Below are 16120 nucleotides of genomic sequence, written 5' to 3' on the forward strand. Positions count from 1 at the left end.
ACAAATACCAAAAGCATAAGAGATTGTAATCAACAACTTTATGCCAACATATTTCAAGTATTTGGTAACAGGAGCAAATATGTAGAAACACAAAAATTATATGTAATTTTGTTTTTCCATATTATCTATTCTTAAAGTGATAAGAAAAAGTACATTTTCTAACTAAATTACAGATTCTTTTTATTAAAAAAATTTTTTTTAATATTTATTTATTTTTGAGATTGAAAGAGAGCACAGACAGAGGAAGGGCATAGAGAGAGGGAGACACAGAATTCAAAGCAGGCTCCAGGCTATGAGTTGTCAGCACAGAGCCCGATGCGGGGCTTGAACCCACGAACCATGAGATCATCACCTGAGCTGAAGTCAGAAGCTTAACCGAGTGAGTCCTCCAGATGTGCCTATAGAGTGTTCTTTAATAAACCCATATAAAATTGCCTAAATTGGAAATTGCCAAGACTAACATTAACGATTTTAATAACTGTTAAAAATGCCCTAAGGTGTTGGAATCAAAGTGGTCAGGGCCTATATTTTATATTTTGTCACCAACAACAGAATACACAAATAACTACACTTGATCCAACAAATATTTCCTGATTACCCAGTAAGTTAAACAATGGAGAAAACACAAAATAAGATACAAATCCCTGCTTTCAAGAACCTGACAAACCAACAAGGAAGACATAAGAGTTTTTACCTATGAGATCACAAAAGCCATATGAGTGGGTGAGCTCACTTAAAGAGTACATTTAAAAAGAGAGAGGTAAGAGGTTTCAAGAAATAAGCATACAGACCTCAAATCCTACAGCTAAAGGATGGAAAATAGAAAAAGAGCCAGTCAGCAAGTTGACACAGAAGTGGGACGGTGAAGGAGGTCAAGAGGACAGTCAGGTCCCTTAAGGACACTAGGACTTCTACTCTAAACGATTACAGAAGGGTGTCCAACTGCGGAAAAAGCCTTCTGTATATCTCAATTTCAGATGTTGTTCACAATTAAAATTACCTCAATTTCAAAGACTTAACTACTACATTTAATAAGCACGAGTAACTACTTTTAATGCAATTTTTTCAACTCTCAAACCTTTGCCTACTCAAGTCACAAACAACAATCCAGTGAACTATATTCTTAAAAATCTATGTATTTGGGAGCGCCTGGATGGCTTAGTCGGTTGAGCATCCTACTTCAGCTCATGTCATGATCTCGCAGTTCGTGAGTTCGAGCCCTGCATTGGGCTCTATGCTGATAGCTCAGAGCCTGGAGTCTGCTTTGGATTCTGTGTCTTCCACTCTCTCTGCTCCTCCCCTGCTCACACTCTGTTTCTCTCTCTCTCAAGAATAAATAAACATTAAGAAAAAAAATCAAGGTATTTTCTTAATTTTGTCAGAGTTTGCTCCCAATCAAAACAGTTCAGAAAGTAATGCAAATAACCTCATAAAAAAACTGACGGTAAGATTCTGATAAGGTATAGCCTTGAGAAAGCTTCTATGATCCAATTCTCCATCCATGAACATTAAGAATATTCCCCTATTGGGCACCTGGGTGGCTCAGTCGGTTAAGCATCTGACTCTGCTCAGGTCAAGATCTCATGGTTCGTGGGTCTGGGCCCCCACTGTCAGTGCAGAGCCTCTTTGGGATTCTCTCTCTGCACCTCCCCCACTTGCACTTAGTCTCTCTCTCTCAAAATAAACTTAAAAAAAAAAAAAAAAGCCCTATGTTATGATCATGCTCTAGGAATAGTTCCAATGCTAATTTACCTAAAGAATTTCCTTCATGAATCAAAGCCAAATTAGTTGCCTTATCACTTTATGTAATATAACTTGCTTGTAAAATCTAATTCTAAAAAATCTAAAGCCAATTACAAACTATACACAATCGATCATAGCAAATGGAGTGATTTATAATTAGATCATAATCAGCTACTTTCCTCCAAAACCAACTTTTCCAATTAAGCGTTTGTCTTAATTAATATGCATGTTGGCAGGTGACTTATTGCTTTCATGGTCTGAGATCACTGCATACATTCATTATCAAGATTATGACATTTTGAGATGAAAACACATAGGCCTACAAGTTTAAGGAGAGGTTTACAAGATTTTCAAAGTACAATGTCACCTTGGAGAATTCCTATGGCAATGGGATTGGTTTTCAAAAGGCTCAGGCCTCTAGTGGCTTACCTTGACCTCCTTAGAGCTACTGGAAGTCTTCCCTTCAGTCTTCTTCTGCTTTGATGTGGAGGAACTGTTTTTGCTGCTGCCACTATTCTCCTTGTTGCTGTTATTACTTGACTTTAAAGAAGATGACTGACTAATAGTCCTCTTCCGAGAGCCATGCTCTGTTTTTGGATCTTTTGAAGGAACGGGTCCAGCAGGAGAAGGCAACAAATCCTTTTCTTTTGCAGCACTTTGCTTAGTTGACCTGCCAAACCAAACAAATGCCCTTATTTCTCCAGTCATGTAGCTATGATGGATTTTTTTCTATTTCTCTCTGTCTGCTTTCAAGACAAATTTATTTTTCCCTGAGTTAATTAAAACACATGATTTCTATAAAACAAAATAAAAGTGTACATTTCATGAGGACAGGCCATCTCATGTGTTTTCCACCCTCTGGTTGTACACCCAGCGCTTAAATCTTGGCCTGCCACGCAGCAAGTATTCAATAAATACTGATTACATAAATGAGAAGATGAACGATGAAGATATTAGTAAGTTCCTAAGTTAGAAACTGGTCTCTTGCAAGTTACAGTTAAGCTTGTCATTTAGCCAGAAAGTGGTAACACTTTAGTTTAATTCTTAGCCTATATTCAACCCTACTCCACTAAAGAAAGAAGAACAGACTGAATCTTAAAAACTTTCTGACCCAATTAGCTAAAAATAAAATCTCCCACTAGCTGGTATATGTATACATACGCACGGATAGGACATATACTTACTAAAAGGAACATTCTAAGAGCACATCAGGAAGTACACAACAGCAAATGACATACACATATTAACACACATGTAACATGTTTGGGGGACATACTCTCTGTTGCTGGATGGCTTGTGACCTGCTGAATTCTTGTCCTCTGTTTTGGGTTTCTTGCTGTCATTGGCTCGGTTATCATCTTCATTCTGGATGAAAAATAGGAAAAAAGCAACTACTACATTTGATTTTTATTCACCTAATTTCAGTTTCCAGCACAAGTCACCCTCAAATAGTTCATCCCTGGTAAGTTTCAAAAAGAAAAGAAATAAGAAGTGAAAAAATTCATGTAAGCCATGCTAAATAAACTGAGTTTCAAGGTGGAGAAGTCTCCTATTTAGATAAACAGAGCCCAAATACTGAAATACATTTCCTATAGAGTCTTGAGATGACATCTTTTTATCCTAATGATTCTGCAGGAAGAATGAAATTATAATTGAGATATAACTCACATACAATAAAATCCACTCTTTAAAAGTACACAATTCAATGACTTTTAGTATATTCACAGAAATGTACAACCTTACCACAAATAATTCTAGAACATTTTCAACATCTCAAAGACCCCTCTACCCTATAGCAGGCATTCCCCCCATTCCCTTCACTCCCAGACTCTAATAATCGCTGATCTATGTATTTCATCTTTATAGATTTGCCTATTCTAGACATTTTATATAAATGGAATCATATATGTGGTCTTTTGTGTCTGCCTCCTGTCACTTAGTATATTTTTAAAGTTCATCCATGCTTTAGCATGTATCAGCACTTCATTTGTTTTCATACCTGAATATACTCCATTGTATGCATATACCACATTTTATCTACCCATTCATCACTTAATGGCCATTTGAGTTGTCTCCACTTCTTGGCTAATACAAACAATACTCCTGTGAACATTCAAGTATAAATTTGGGGGTAGACATGTTTTCTTTTCTCTTGGGTATATACTTAAGTGGAATGGATTGGAATTTTTGGGTCATAAAGTAACACTGGGGTGCCTGGGTGGCTCAGCCGATTAAGTATCCGACTTCGGCTTGGGTCATGATCTCACATTTCGTGGGTTCAAGCCCCGCGTCGGGCTCTGTAGTGACAGTTCAGAGCCTGGAGTCTGCTTCAGATTCTGTATCTCTCTCTCTCTCTCTCTCTCTCTCTCTGCTCCTCTTCTGCTTGCACTCTGTCTCTCTCTCAAAAATAAATAAACATTAAAAAATTAAAATTAAAAAAAATTAAGTAACACTACCTTTAACTTTTTGAGGAACTGCTGAAACTGTGTTCCAAAGTGGCTACACATCATTTTATATTCCCACCAGCACCATATAAAATTCTAACTCCTCCACATCTCTGCCAATACTTGCTACTGTCCATATTTTTTATTATAGCCAAACCTGATGATTTTGAAAGACTCTTTTTGCTAAAACAAAAGCTATTAGCCTATCTATAATTACCAAAGCTACTTTCCTGAGTGATTGTAAATTTTCTTACTGCTTCAAGTATCAGGGCCCAAGATTGCAAACATTCTACTGTAACAAAGAAATCTGTTCCCTTACACAAAAGATTGAAAGTGGACACATAAAAACACGAGGGGGCGCCTGGGTGGTTCAGTTGGTTAAGTGTCCAACTTTGCCTTGGGTCATGATCTCTTGTTTATGAGTTTGAGCCCCAACGTGTGGCTCTCTGTTGTCAGTGTGGAGCCTGCTTCGTATCCTCTGTCTCTCTCTCTCTCTGCCCCTCCTCCCCTGCTCGCACACATGCTATCTCTCAAAAATAAATGAACATTAAAAACAAGACAAAACCAGGGGCACCTGGGTGGGTCAGTCGGTTGAGCGGTCAGCTTCAGCCTAGATCATGATCTCACAGCCTAGGAGTTTGAGCCCCACATGGGGCTCTGTGTTGACAGCTCAAGAGCCTGGAGCCTGCTTCGCATTCTGTGTCTCCCTCTCTCTGCCCCTCCCACACTTGCACTGTGTCTCTATTAAAAATAAAGAAACATTAAAAACAAAACAAAACAGGGGCGCCTGGGTGGCTCAGTCAGTTGAGCGGCCGACTTCGGCTCGGGTCATGATCTCGCGGTCCGTGAGTTCGAGCCCCGTGTCGGGCTCTGTGCTGACAGCTCAGAGCCTGGAGCCTGTTTCAGATTCTGTGTCTCCCTCTCTGATCCTCCCCCGTTCATGCTCTGTCTCTCTCTGTCTCAAAAATAAATAAACGTTAAAAACAAAAATTAAAAAAAAACAAAACCAAACAAAAAAACATGAGAAAAATAATCTAAATCCATCATTACTCTTAGCTGGGACTCCTCTCAGTACCATCTGATTTATCTTCAGAAACTACCCCTGACAATTTTACCAAAGTCAGGACACTCAAAAAACCATTACTAAGTTTCCTAACTTGATTCTGATTTTATAAAATCAAAATCTGACTTACAGGTATTGATATAAAAAAACTTGGGGGGCTCCCAGGTGGCTCAGTCAGCATCTGACTTCTGCCTTCAGCTCAGGTTATGATCTCAGGGTCATGAGATTGAGCCTCGTGTCGGGCTATGTGCTGAGCATGAAGCCTGCTTAAGACACTCTCCCCCTCTCTCTGCCCCTCCCCTGCTCTCTTAAAAAAAAAAACAACCAAAAAACCAAAACTTGGGAGGAATATAACATACCAATGAGATGTGGGGAAGGGGAGGAGTATGGAGAATTTCTTTTAGAAGAAGGGGATTTTGTTGTAAGTTATATATTGTAGAATTTTAAACAAGAGTAAAAAGGACATTACATATTCTATCTCTATATCATATCAAATCTCATAACATGTAATACTTTTTAAGCATAAAAGGACCATTTTTTAGTTCCATAAGAAGCACCTTAGTCTTCTAAAGAGCAGAGTCCATCATTTATTTATAAGCTCTTATTTCATGTAATTCTATGAATTAAATCCCAAGTCCAGCAATCTGAGGTTGCAGCTCTACAGGGGCAGCAGCCCTAAACTTACTGGTCTAAAAAGCTTCCCTATACTACAATAATGGAAACTCATTAGCTATAGCACTGAAAATAGTAAGCTTCATTTTTCTAGAAATTCATATTTTTATAAATCGTATATTTTTGAAGATTAAAAAAAAGGGTATTATTCTAGTTTGTCCAAATATGTATCATCATCTGCACTTTTGTACTGTGGTTTTAAGAAAAAAAAAAAACAGAGGAAAAACCTCCAGTTCACTCATTTTAAAAAATGCTTTATTCTTTCTATCCTCTGATGTGAGATTGCCACGGTCAACTGGGATTGGGGTTTTGCTCTGAGTCTACCTGGTAGACTGGGTGGCTCTACCTGAGCCTGGGTGGCTCAGTCAGTTGAGCGTCTGACTTTGGCTCAGGTCATGATCTCACTGTTTGTGGGCTCCAGCCCCGTGTGGGGGCTCTGTGCTGACAGCTGAGAGCCTGGAACCTACTTCTAATACTGTGTCTCCCTCTCTCTGTCCCTCCCTCCCTCTCTCTCTCAAAAATAAATAAACATTCAAAAGAAATTTTTTTAATATAAATCATTAAGATTTTCTTTCCTCTAAAAATGTCTCACTAGACCTGAAAGATCAAGCTGGTTTTTTCCCCAAAGAATCTGTCTATACTCGTAAGTTGTTCAGCTCTTTTCATTACATGTCATTATCCTCCAATCAAAGACATCTGTGAGTTTTCACATTTCCTCAGTTTAAAAAGACTGACATTATATACTAAGCATCATCTCTAAATCCAAATTATCACAAAAGACTTTAAGAACAAGAGTTGGCCATGTGCCAGCAGATGTGCTTAGTTTTAAACCTGCAGACATGGGTGGTCGAAAAGGAAAAAAAAAGCTGGGGCACAGGTATGTACAGAGGATTGGTGAAATTCTTAAGAATTTGTCCAAAATTGATGAGCCCATTTTTTATCTGGAATTAGTAATTTAAAGAGTGTGACTTGGTCTGGGTATAAGATAGAAGAGAGTGTTACAGAATGGGACAGCCTGGGGGCACCTGGGTGGCTCAGTTGGTTAAGCGTCGAACTTCTGCTCAAGTCATGATCTCGTGGTTTGGGAGTTTGGGCTCTGCTTCGGGCTCTGTGTGGACAGCTCAGAGCCGGGAGCCTGCTTCAGATTCTGTGTCTCCCTCTCTACCCCTCCCCTGCTCTCTTTCTCTCTCAAATATACATAAACATTTAAAAAAAATTTTTTTTTAAGAGAATGTGACAACCTGGAAAATATATATCCCAACTAAAGACATTTAAAATCAAAATTTTAACAATGTTGTAATGTTGTGAAGGCCTGTTTGCAATCCCTGCTTCACTCTCATCTATACGCTGGCCAGTACATACTCTGAACAGAAGCACTGGCTCATTTCTTACTTGATCAGAAACTATCCTGCTTCATTAAAGTAGCCAGGCAGAGGCACAGTGGTCCTGAAGGACTGTTCTGTCTGTAGCTTCACTTGGGTCTTGGGCTTCCCCTCTATTTTCTCTCACAGCTATAACTAGGTATTTTCTGGCTTACCGAGATTTCCACTGCATTTCAGGTTCTGATGTTTAAAAACAAAACAACAACAAAAACCCTTTACAAACCTTATGTTTCCTCTTGCCTTTGTTGGAAACTTTTTCTGAGGCTTGTTTCTGAGCCTCTCTTGTGTGCTTTTCTGGCACATTTTTCTTTTCCCCCTTGGGTGGCTCTGTTTCTTTGTAAGGCTTTCCTGGTATTCTGGTCAAGAGATTCAGGTCAATCTTCACAATAAGTGGATACCTGTCATCAGGCTCACTGAGGGGTGAAAGAAGTTCCTTCTCTTCCATAGGAGAGAACATTCGTTGCCGAAAAAAGCTATCTTCTTCCTCCACTGAGGAGGGTTTCACGGGAGTCCTGTTACTCTCAGGGTACTTAGGAGTTTGTGAGGAAGGAGGAAGGCTCTCGCTTTCATCCGAATCTGAGGATGAGGTATCTGTTTCTATGATTTCCCTTGATTTCTGGGAAGATTTACTCGTTGACTTGTATTTCTTTTTTTCTGCAGAAGGTCGAGGGGAAGATTTGGACTCCTTTTTTATATTGGGTTTCCTTGAGCCTTTGGTGGCTGCTTTGTGTCTGCTGGAAGGCATGCTGGTAGCCATGTCTACAGGGGTTTCACTTTCTATCTTCAGGCCTCCCCGGGGCTCTTCAGCAGCTGCCTTCTCAGCCTTTTTGGGTTGTTTTTTGCCTACAGTTCTCCTCTGTGTTGTACTGTCACTCTGTGCAGGGGACTTCTGCCTCCCACGCCCACTTTCTGATCCCTTTTGGACAGTCTTGGAGTCTCGTCCAGGAGTAGCAGAACTTGTTTCTTTAGGCCCCCCTGGATCAGTGTAGCTATTCCCGGTGCCCTGTTCTCGGCCTTCCTTTTTATAGCCTTGAGATGAGGGGATGTTACTGTCCACAGAAGAAGCTGGTGACACTTTATGTGGGTTCACTTTATTCAACCAATTATCAAGTTGCCATTTGTTTGTTGGTGGTGGTTCAGGCTGAAAAACAGAAACAAAAATACAATGTCTAAGAGCACAGAGCCATCTGTTTTTCATACTTTTGATTGAACTTTATAAAGCAAAGGGCTGAATATTGACTATCAGAGCTCTCATCACTTGAATGAGGAGATAAGCTTAATGTTACAAATGGCCTTTAAACATTAAAGATTCCTGTCAGGAACCCAACTTCAAAGATAAAATTCCTAATCTAGACCAAAGATTTATTCAAGTAACAAGGACACTGAAGTATCAAAGGTTCCTCCAAGATACACAGTTCAATTTCTTAACCTTCTTTCCTTCACTTTTTATATCTGACTTTTTTTTTTTTTTTGAAAGACAGAGGGCACAAGTGAGCAAGGGGCTGAAAGAGAGAGGGGGTGGCGGGGGGAGGGAGAGGTTGGGCTCACTCGAAGTAGGGCTGGAGCTCAGCTGATACAGGACTTGAACTGAGAAACCCTGAGATCATAACGTGACCTAAAGTCAAATCCTTAATGACTGAGCCACCCAGTGGCCAAATCTAGCCACCTAGATTTGAATCAAGTCTTAAATGGCCATCAACAGAGGCCATGAGAGACCCATGGAAGGTAGTACCCCTGTCTCCCTCTCACCTCAGGAGATGCACTCTGGGATGGCTCGTTTGCCTCACTGTCACTGGAACTACTTTCACTCTCAGAGTCAGATCCAGAGCTGCTTTCAGATCCACTGTGGCTGCTAGAATCATCCCTGGAGTTATCTGCTCCTTCACTATTATGGTGTGAAGGTTCAGAGTTACTAAAAGAAAGAAAACATATAAATGAGAAAGTTGGGTTTTTTTTCCACAATGACAACAGGAAAACATCCAAATCTGAAAACCAACTTTATAAAATGTTTACTGTTATACTGTTACAATTCTATGAATCCAGAACTTTATTTATAAATGAAATAAATACTTCATAAAAAGTTTCTAATATGCTGCTCAGCCACTGGTACTTACCTTTTAGAAACGGTTTTCTTGAGGTATGATTTACATACCACAGAATTCATTCATGTTAAGTTTACAATCTGATGATATTTAGTTAATTTACACGATTGTACAATCACCACCACAGTAATATTTACTGTGTAAGGTCAATTTTTTTTTTTAATGTTTATTTATTTTTGAGAGAGACAGAGAGGGAGAGCGTGAGCAGGGGAGGGACAGAGAGAGAGGGAGACACAGAATCTGAAGCAGGCTCCAGGCTCTGAGCTGTCAGCACAGAGCTGGACACAGGGTTCCAACTCATGAACTGTGAGCCGAGCTCATGACCTGAGCCGAAGTCAGTCGCTTACCTGACTGAGCCACCCAGGTGCCCATGTAAGGTCAATTATTATAACACTACAATTCTATCAGGTAATTCCCACCTCTACAAATAAAACAAAATAAAAGGATGCATACCTTCCTGGTGTACTCCTTGGCATTGTCTTATCACAATCCTAAAAGTAAAACGAGAGGAAATCTGTGAATTATGAATAAACAACACTCTATCTGCTTAATGTGAACAATGTTTGAACTCTTAACAAGAACACTAGCAGTTCTAATGTATGCATCAATGTTTACCTAACATTTAGGACATAATGTTTTTACCTAAAGAATAACTAATTACCAGGCTAAGATGAAAAGATTTGTTAATAGTTCTTGTCAACAATCTTATGCTTCATGAGTAAGTTCTGATCCACCATAACTATTAAAGAAGAGCCAATTAAAAAAAATGGAGATTTAAAGACAGAGCAGAAAAACAACATTACACTGTCAGAAAGCAGTAAGGAACTTCTTTTAAATAAATGGCTCATAAATATATCATTCAACCATAATTCTTATAAAATGCAATGAAAACACACAGTGTATGAAACTGGCAAACTCATAAAGCAGTAGACATACCTGCTCCCCATCACTGTCTTCACTGCTGCTTAGTTTTAAGTCATCTTTTAACATACTAAAGGGAAAATGCAGAAAGAATTAGTATTTTTGTAACAGTTTATCATGGCACACCAGAGTATTAAATATTTACTAATCATTCTAGAAATAATCACTGTGGTAGCCAAAGATTTAATTAAAAAACAAAGAAAAGAACCAGTAAATTTTACTCTGTTTTGGTTCACATCCAGAGTACAAAGTGAGAAAAGTAGGAATTTAACATTTTCACAAGCTCTCACTTTTCCATAAGTAAAATGCATATCCTTCTTTTCTAATTAAATAAACCACATTCTACAACTTCTCTCTACTTGTTTTCTCTATTTTTCTCTAATTACATACACACACACTCATTCATATTAAATCAAATTACCATACTCATACTCAACAGTCCACTAGAGAGATATAACTCCTAAAAAGAAGGAAGATAAAATGAAAATATCACCAATTCTCTTTCACTGTCCCTCATGTATCACAAAGAGATTCACACAACTAGGTAACTGTGAAAACCAGAACACTAAGTCAAAGTGCTAGTTCATAAATGTCTTGCTATGAAAGAAGAATGCCCTCTGGAAAAGTAACAATTTTGGATAAAAACCTTACCTATAAAATAGAAATGACAGTGTAAGAATTAAAAACAAATTCCAGGTTCCAAACCCTCCTTCATCAAAATTCAAATCAATTAAAAAAACATGAACTGACAATTTCTGAAATTCACTTTTCAAAGTAAAATTACAAATTTAAAATTGCCTAGAGGCTCCTGGGTGGCTCAGTTAACCATCCAACTTTGGTTCAGGTCGTGATCTAGCATTTGTGGGTTCGAGCCCTGCGGTAGGCTCTGTGCTAACAGCTCAGAGCCTGGAGCCTGCTTCGGATTCTGTGTGTGTCTCTCTCTCACCCTCCCCCGCCTGCACTCTGTTTCTCTCTCTCTCTCTCTCTCTCTCTCTCTCTCTCTCTCTCTCTCTCTCTCTCAAAAATAAACATTAAAATTTTTTTTTCCTTAAGGCCAAAAAATCATAATTAAAATTAAAAATCTGAGTAATGACCCACAAAACACTCCTTGCCTTTTTACAGAAGAGCAAAAATTAATACAAAGCTTAGGGAAAACTACGACTAGAAAAATGTTTAATATCTCATTACCAGCAGTTCCATTACCTTTCTTCTTAAAATTTCATGACACTCTCCAATCAGTGGGAAGGAAATCTTCTTTCACTTCAGTAACTATTAATACTTTCCCCTCAAAAACTTCACCTGAGTTTCTAAATCTGACCCCAAATTCAGATTATCATATAAGAGATCACCTTGAAACAAAGTACCCAGATAATTACAGAATAATGAAAAATGTTTTAAGGCTGGCCTGGTTAAGCGGGACAGAAAAAAAGAGTTTTCTTTTGGACAAGGGCTTGGTGCATGTCTATGAATGACATCCTATAAGGAAATGTACTTGCTCTGAATTCTCTCAGCCCTTATGATTTAATAATGGCAGCTCAATGAACCTGCTCACACATGTGGATATGTCAAAGCTTTTACCAGACTGCTCAAGGTCCTGCATGCTTTCACTCCCTCAGCAACAAGTGATACACACATATATGGTAGGCCCTTATCAATTCTTTGCATATGAATAAGTATGATAAATATGAATATAATTTGAATTCTTTAACAGTGAGGGGGACTTGTTGCATTTCACATAAGTTATTCTCACTCAGTTCTTCCTCTGTTCAGCTGAAGAGGCTGAGGTTATCAAGACTATATGTTGTAGTTTAGAAAGCTAGCACTGTGGCCACCATTTCTTTAGAATTTGTTTTAATCATGGAGTTAACTTGTGGTCTCAGGAATTCAGGAGTTCACTTTTGAAGCTGGAATTTATTATCACCCAATATACTAGCCTGATTACTTTTTGATATATATTCCTGGTTCTACTAAAGAAGTAGGAAAACAAATATAGTACAAACTGTGCTGATTTAATATTCTACATTTAGTAGTTAAATGGAGGGCTTAAGAAGAATAATCCTGTATTTTTTGGTCTTCTTTATTAAAAACTATCAACCTACACACAAACACAAATACACACATCTCTAAGAGATGAGAAAAATCTGTAATCTCAGAGGAGGGGAAGGCAAACTATGGCCCACAAGTCAAATAAAGACTACTACTTGTTTTGTAAAAAAGTTTTATTGGAACACAACGATACCCAGAGTCTATATTTGCTTTCATGCTACAATGGCAGAGCTGGTTAGCTGGGACAAAAGCCATCTAGCCCCTAAATCCTAAAAGAATTCACTATCTGGCCCTTTACATAAACATTTGCATACCCCTTCCTTAAAAGATTAAGGACACATTTCTAAGTGTTCTGGTATGCAGACACTACACATAGACTTTTAGCAAAACGGATAAACTTATTAAGCAATAAACTTACGATTTAGACTGGTGTCCATTTGAAGTTTTAGAAGAAGGATTGTATCTTTCTAGAACAAAGAGAATGCAGAAATTAGCAACTACAGTGTGGCTATTTAGATTGTAAAATATGTATCAGTATACCCTCAAAGAAATGGAAATCAAAACATTTAGAATTCTTCCTCCACCAAACTGGCAACACTTTAGAGTCTAATAATACAAGATACTGGTGGAAACAGGTAAGCTCCAATGCTGCTTGTCCAACTATAAACCCATACAATCTTTTTGGCAGGCAATCTGGCAATATTATCTTTACTGATACTGTAAATGCACATATCCACTTTCGTAGCAATTATAATGAAAAAAATTTTTCCTTACAGGTATATCTGGAAAAAATACATAAATACACACTGAAACACAGATGTTTATCATAATATGTTTTGTAACAGCAAAAACTGGAAACAAACATTTATCGAGAGGAGAATAGTTAAATAAATGGTATTATCATAAAATACACAATTTTAATGTTAAAAAGAATGAGCTAATGTTAAAAGGATGAGCAAGAATTTATACTGATATAGACACAGCTCTAAAATAAATTAAGTGAAAAATATAGGTAATAAAAAGTATGTGCAACTTATGATCTCATGTGCCAATACTGAGTTATAGGGGGAGGAGGAGGACAGAACTAAGGAGGAGACATTCTCAAAAGTTGTTAAGAGAGAAAATGTAAACTTTCTGGCCTAGGGCTATTTTCTTCATATCTTTAAATAGTGATAAAGATTCTTATAACTATAGTTTAAGGTAAAACCAAGAAGTGGATATACAAATAAAGTTTGCTAACGTTAAAAAGGAATATACTCCATAGTTTCGTCTCTTTGCTTTAAGACCTCTAAAGACAACAAACTAAGCATCAAAAAGTTCCACATTTTTACATCCCAAAACTGATTACCAATGTAAATCTACCTTATTAAAGAAGTTACTGTTCTTGGCAAAACCATTTATTTTATTATAGAGCTATATGAGGAAGCCCAGATATTCATAAGGTTCCTGGCCTTACCACTCATTAATTCACGTAACCATCATCTCTTGGGATCACATTTAAATTCCCTAAGGCTATCATCCCCTCAAGTTCTTCTCAGAAACAAAAAGACAGGAGGTAGAGGGGGATTCTGTAACACACAGAAGATGTTCGTCCCAGACCTAAAGACCCGGGAAGGATAAATAGAGACGTAGGCAGAGAAGAACTACAATAAGTGACAACGACCCTTTCCCTTGCATATAGTGTAACTCTCACAGAACCAACTATCTTCATGAAAGATAGAGAAAGAGAGAGGAATGCTCTTGGGTTTATGAGGTGTCCATCAAACTGAATTCATGAACTTTGAACTTATTACTTCAAGAAATACTTAGTCAATTTGATCTCCAAGGATCTATAATTCTTCATTTTAAAAAATGTTGATTTATTTTGGGGGGAGGAACAGAGAGAGGGGGGAGAGAGAGAATCCTAAGCAGGATCCATGCTGTCAGCACACAGCCTAAAGTGGGGTTCGATCCCACGAACTGTGAGATCATGACCTGAGCTGAAATCAAGAACCGGGTGCTCAACGACTGAGCCACCCAGGCACCTCTATAATTTTTCATTTTTTAAGTATACCAAGATTCAGTTTAACTCATTACAAACTATCAGATAATAAAAACTGGGATAAGACACGTGAAGGAATTATAAAACCAATATATGATGTGACCATGAGAAATGAATGCTCAATTAACAGCTTAACATGAAAACCAAGAAGAAAAGAAATACTCACTTTGTTCTCCAGGGCCAAAATTGGACTGCTGAGATTCCTAAGGGACACAAAATTATATAGTGATATTAAGAGAAGGGTTCATTAGTAAAAAATGCTTTAAACTATTCAATTCCAGCTAATTCAATGAAAGATCCTGTTGAGTTCCTAAGAATGCATAGAAGAAAAAACACAAAGAATTTAATGATCCCATCTGATCAGCCTCAGCAATTGTTCTGGTCAGTAATGAACTCTCCCAGAGCTGAACACAAAAAACATCAAGCTACCTAATAGTCTACCTTTATTATTCATTTCTTTTCAGCAGCATCCATGGTGCTCATATCATAATTTAGAGCTTCGGGAAAGCAAATTATTTCCATTTAAGATTCTTGGTCTTAAAATGTTTAATTAAAAAAAAGTAATACTAAAAACCTACACTAGAGTAAAAACAGCTGTACAACCTATATAGAGTCAAAAGATACCACTTTTATGAACTAAAAACCTCACACGGTCATTCACATGTCACTATATTGCCTTCCTTTTCCCACTCCCAATATTTTACACACAATTAGCAACTTGAGGAAAAGACTGTCATATACCACTTTGTAAGCCATACACTAGTACAATGTCTGGCACTCAGGAAGCACCAGTAAAAAGAAAGCCAAAATCTCACTGTCAGTGAAAGAAACATGCCTTTCCAAACTCAACTTTCATAATCAGAAAACCTTTTTCACACATGGAAATTGTGCGTTTTTCTAGGTTAAGTCTTTGGAACACAACATAGTATTAAAATTACACAAACATCCCTAAAAGCCCACTTAAAAATGAGCACAATCTTGCTTTAATGACAGAATTACCTGTGAAAGAGAAATCCACATAGTATGAATGCTAAAATACAGTTTTGTTGTTAAAAATAATACTGTAAACCTACACCTATGGTCAAATGATTTTCAACAAGTATTCCAAGACCATCTATAAGGGAAATGACAGTCTTTTCAGCAAATGGTGTTAGGACAACGGACTAGCCATAAGCAAAAAAATGAAGTTGGATGCTTACCTCAGCCAATATAAAAAAAAATAACTCAAAATGGATCAAAGAACTAAATGTAAGAGCTCAAACTACAAAACTCTTAGAAAACTTAGAGCCAAATCTTAATGACCTTGGATTTGGCAAAGAACTCTTACATATGACACCAAAAACATCAAAAACACAAAAGAAACAAATAGAGAAATTGGATTTCAGCAAAATTTAAAACTTTTGTACTTCAAAGAACAACTCTATCAAGAAAATAAAAAAACAACCCACAGAATGGGAGAAAATATGTGCAATTATGTATCTGATAAGAGACTGCTATCTACAATATATAAAGAGCTCTTACAATTCAATGATAAAAAGACAGCCGAATGAAAAAAATGTGCAAAGCATCTGAACAATTCTACAAGGAAGATATAAAAATGGTTAATAAGCACATACAAATGGTCAATAAACACATGAAAACATGTTGTCTGACATCGTTTGTCATGGGGAAAATGCAAATCAAACACACAATGAGGTAATACTTCA

The 16120-nt window shown here is 37.6% G+C and overlaps 1 protein-coding gene across 3 annotated transcripts in view; it reads right to left on the reverse strand.

Moving 5' to 3' along the window:
• The window catches only part of AFF4 (ALF transcription elongation factor 4), a 96589-nt gene that overhangs the window by 16376 nt on the left and 64093 nt on the right, over positions 1–16120 (reverse strand). For all 3 annotated transcript variants that reach the window (XM_027076709.2, XM_027076708.2, XM_027076707.2), the window contains 8 exons: positions 14581–14617; positions 12792–12840; positions 10343–10397; positions 9860–9897; positions 9054–9216; positions 7528–8445; positions 3020–3108; positions 2173–2413 (listed from right to left, as the gene is read on the reverse strand). In XM_027076709.2, coding sequence (XP_026932510.1) covers positions 2173–2413; positions 3020–3108; positions 7528–8445; positions 9054–9216; positions 9860–9897; positions 10343–10397; positions 12792–12840; positions 14581–14617 — 1590 coding nt within the window. The remainder of the gene's footprint in view (positions 1–2172; positions 2414–3019; positions 3109–7527; positions 8446–9053; positions 9217–9859; positions 9898–10342; positions 10398–12791; positions 12841–14580; positions 14618–16120) is intronic.

The sequence above is a fragment of the Acinonyx jubatus genome, chromosome A1 (genome assembly GCF_027475565.1).
Source record: "Acinonyx jubatus isolate Ajub_Pintada_27869175 chromosome A1, VMU_Ajub_asm_v1.0, whole genome shotgun sequence".
Classification (NCBI taxonomy): domain Eukaryota; kingdom Metazoa; phylum Chordata; class Mammalia; order Carnivora; family Felidae; genus Acinonyx; species Acinonyx jubatus.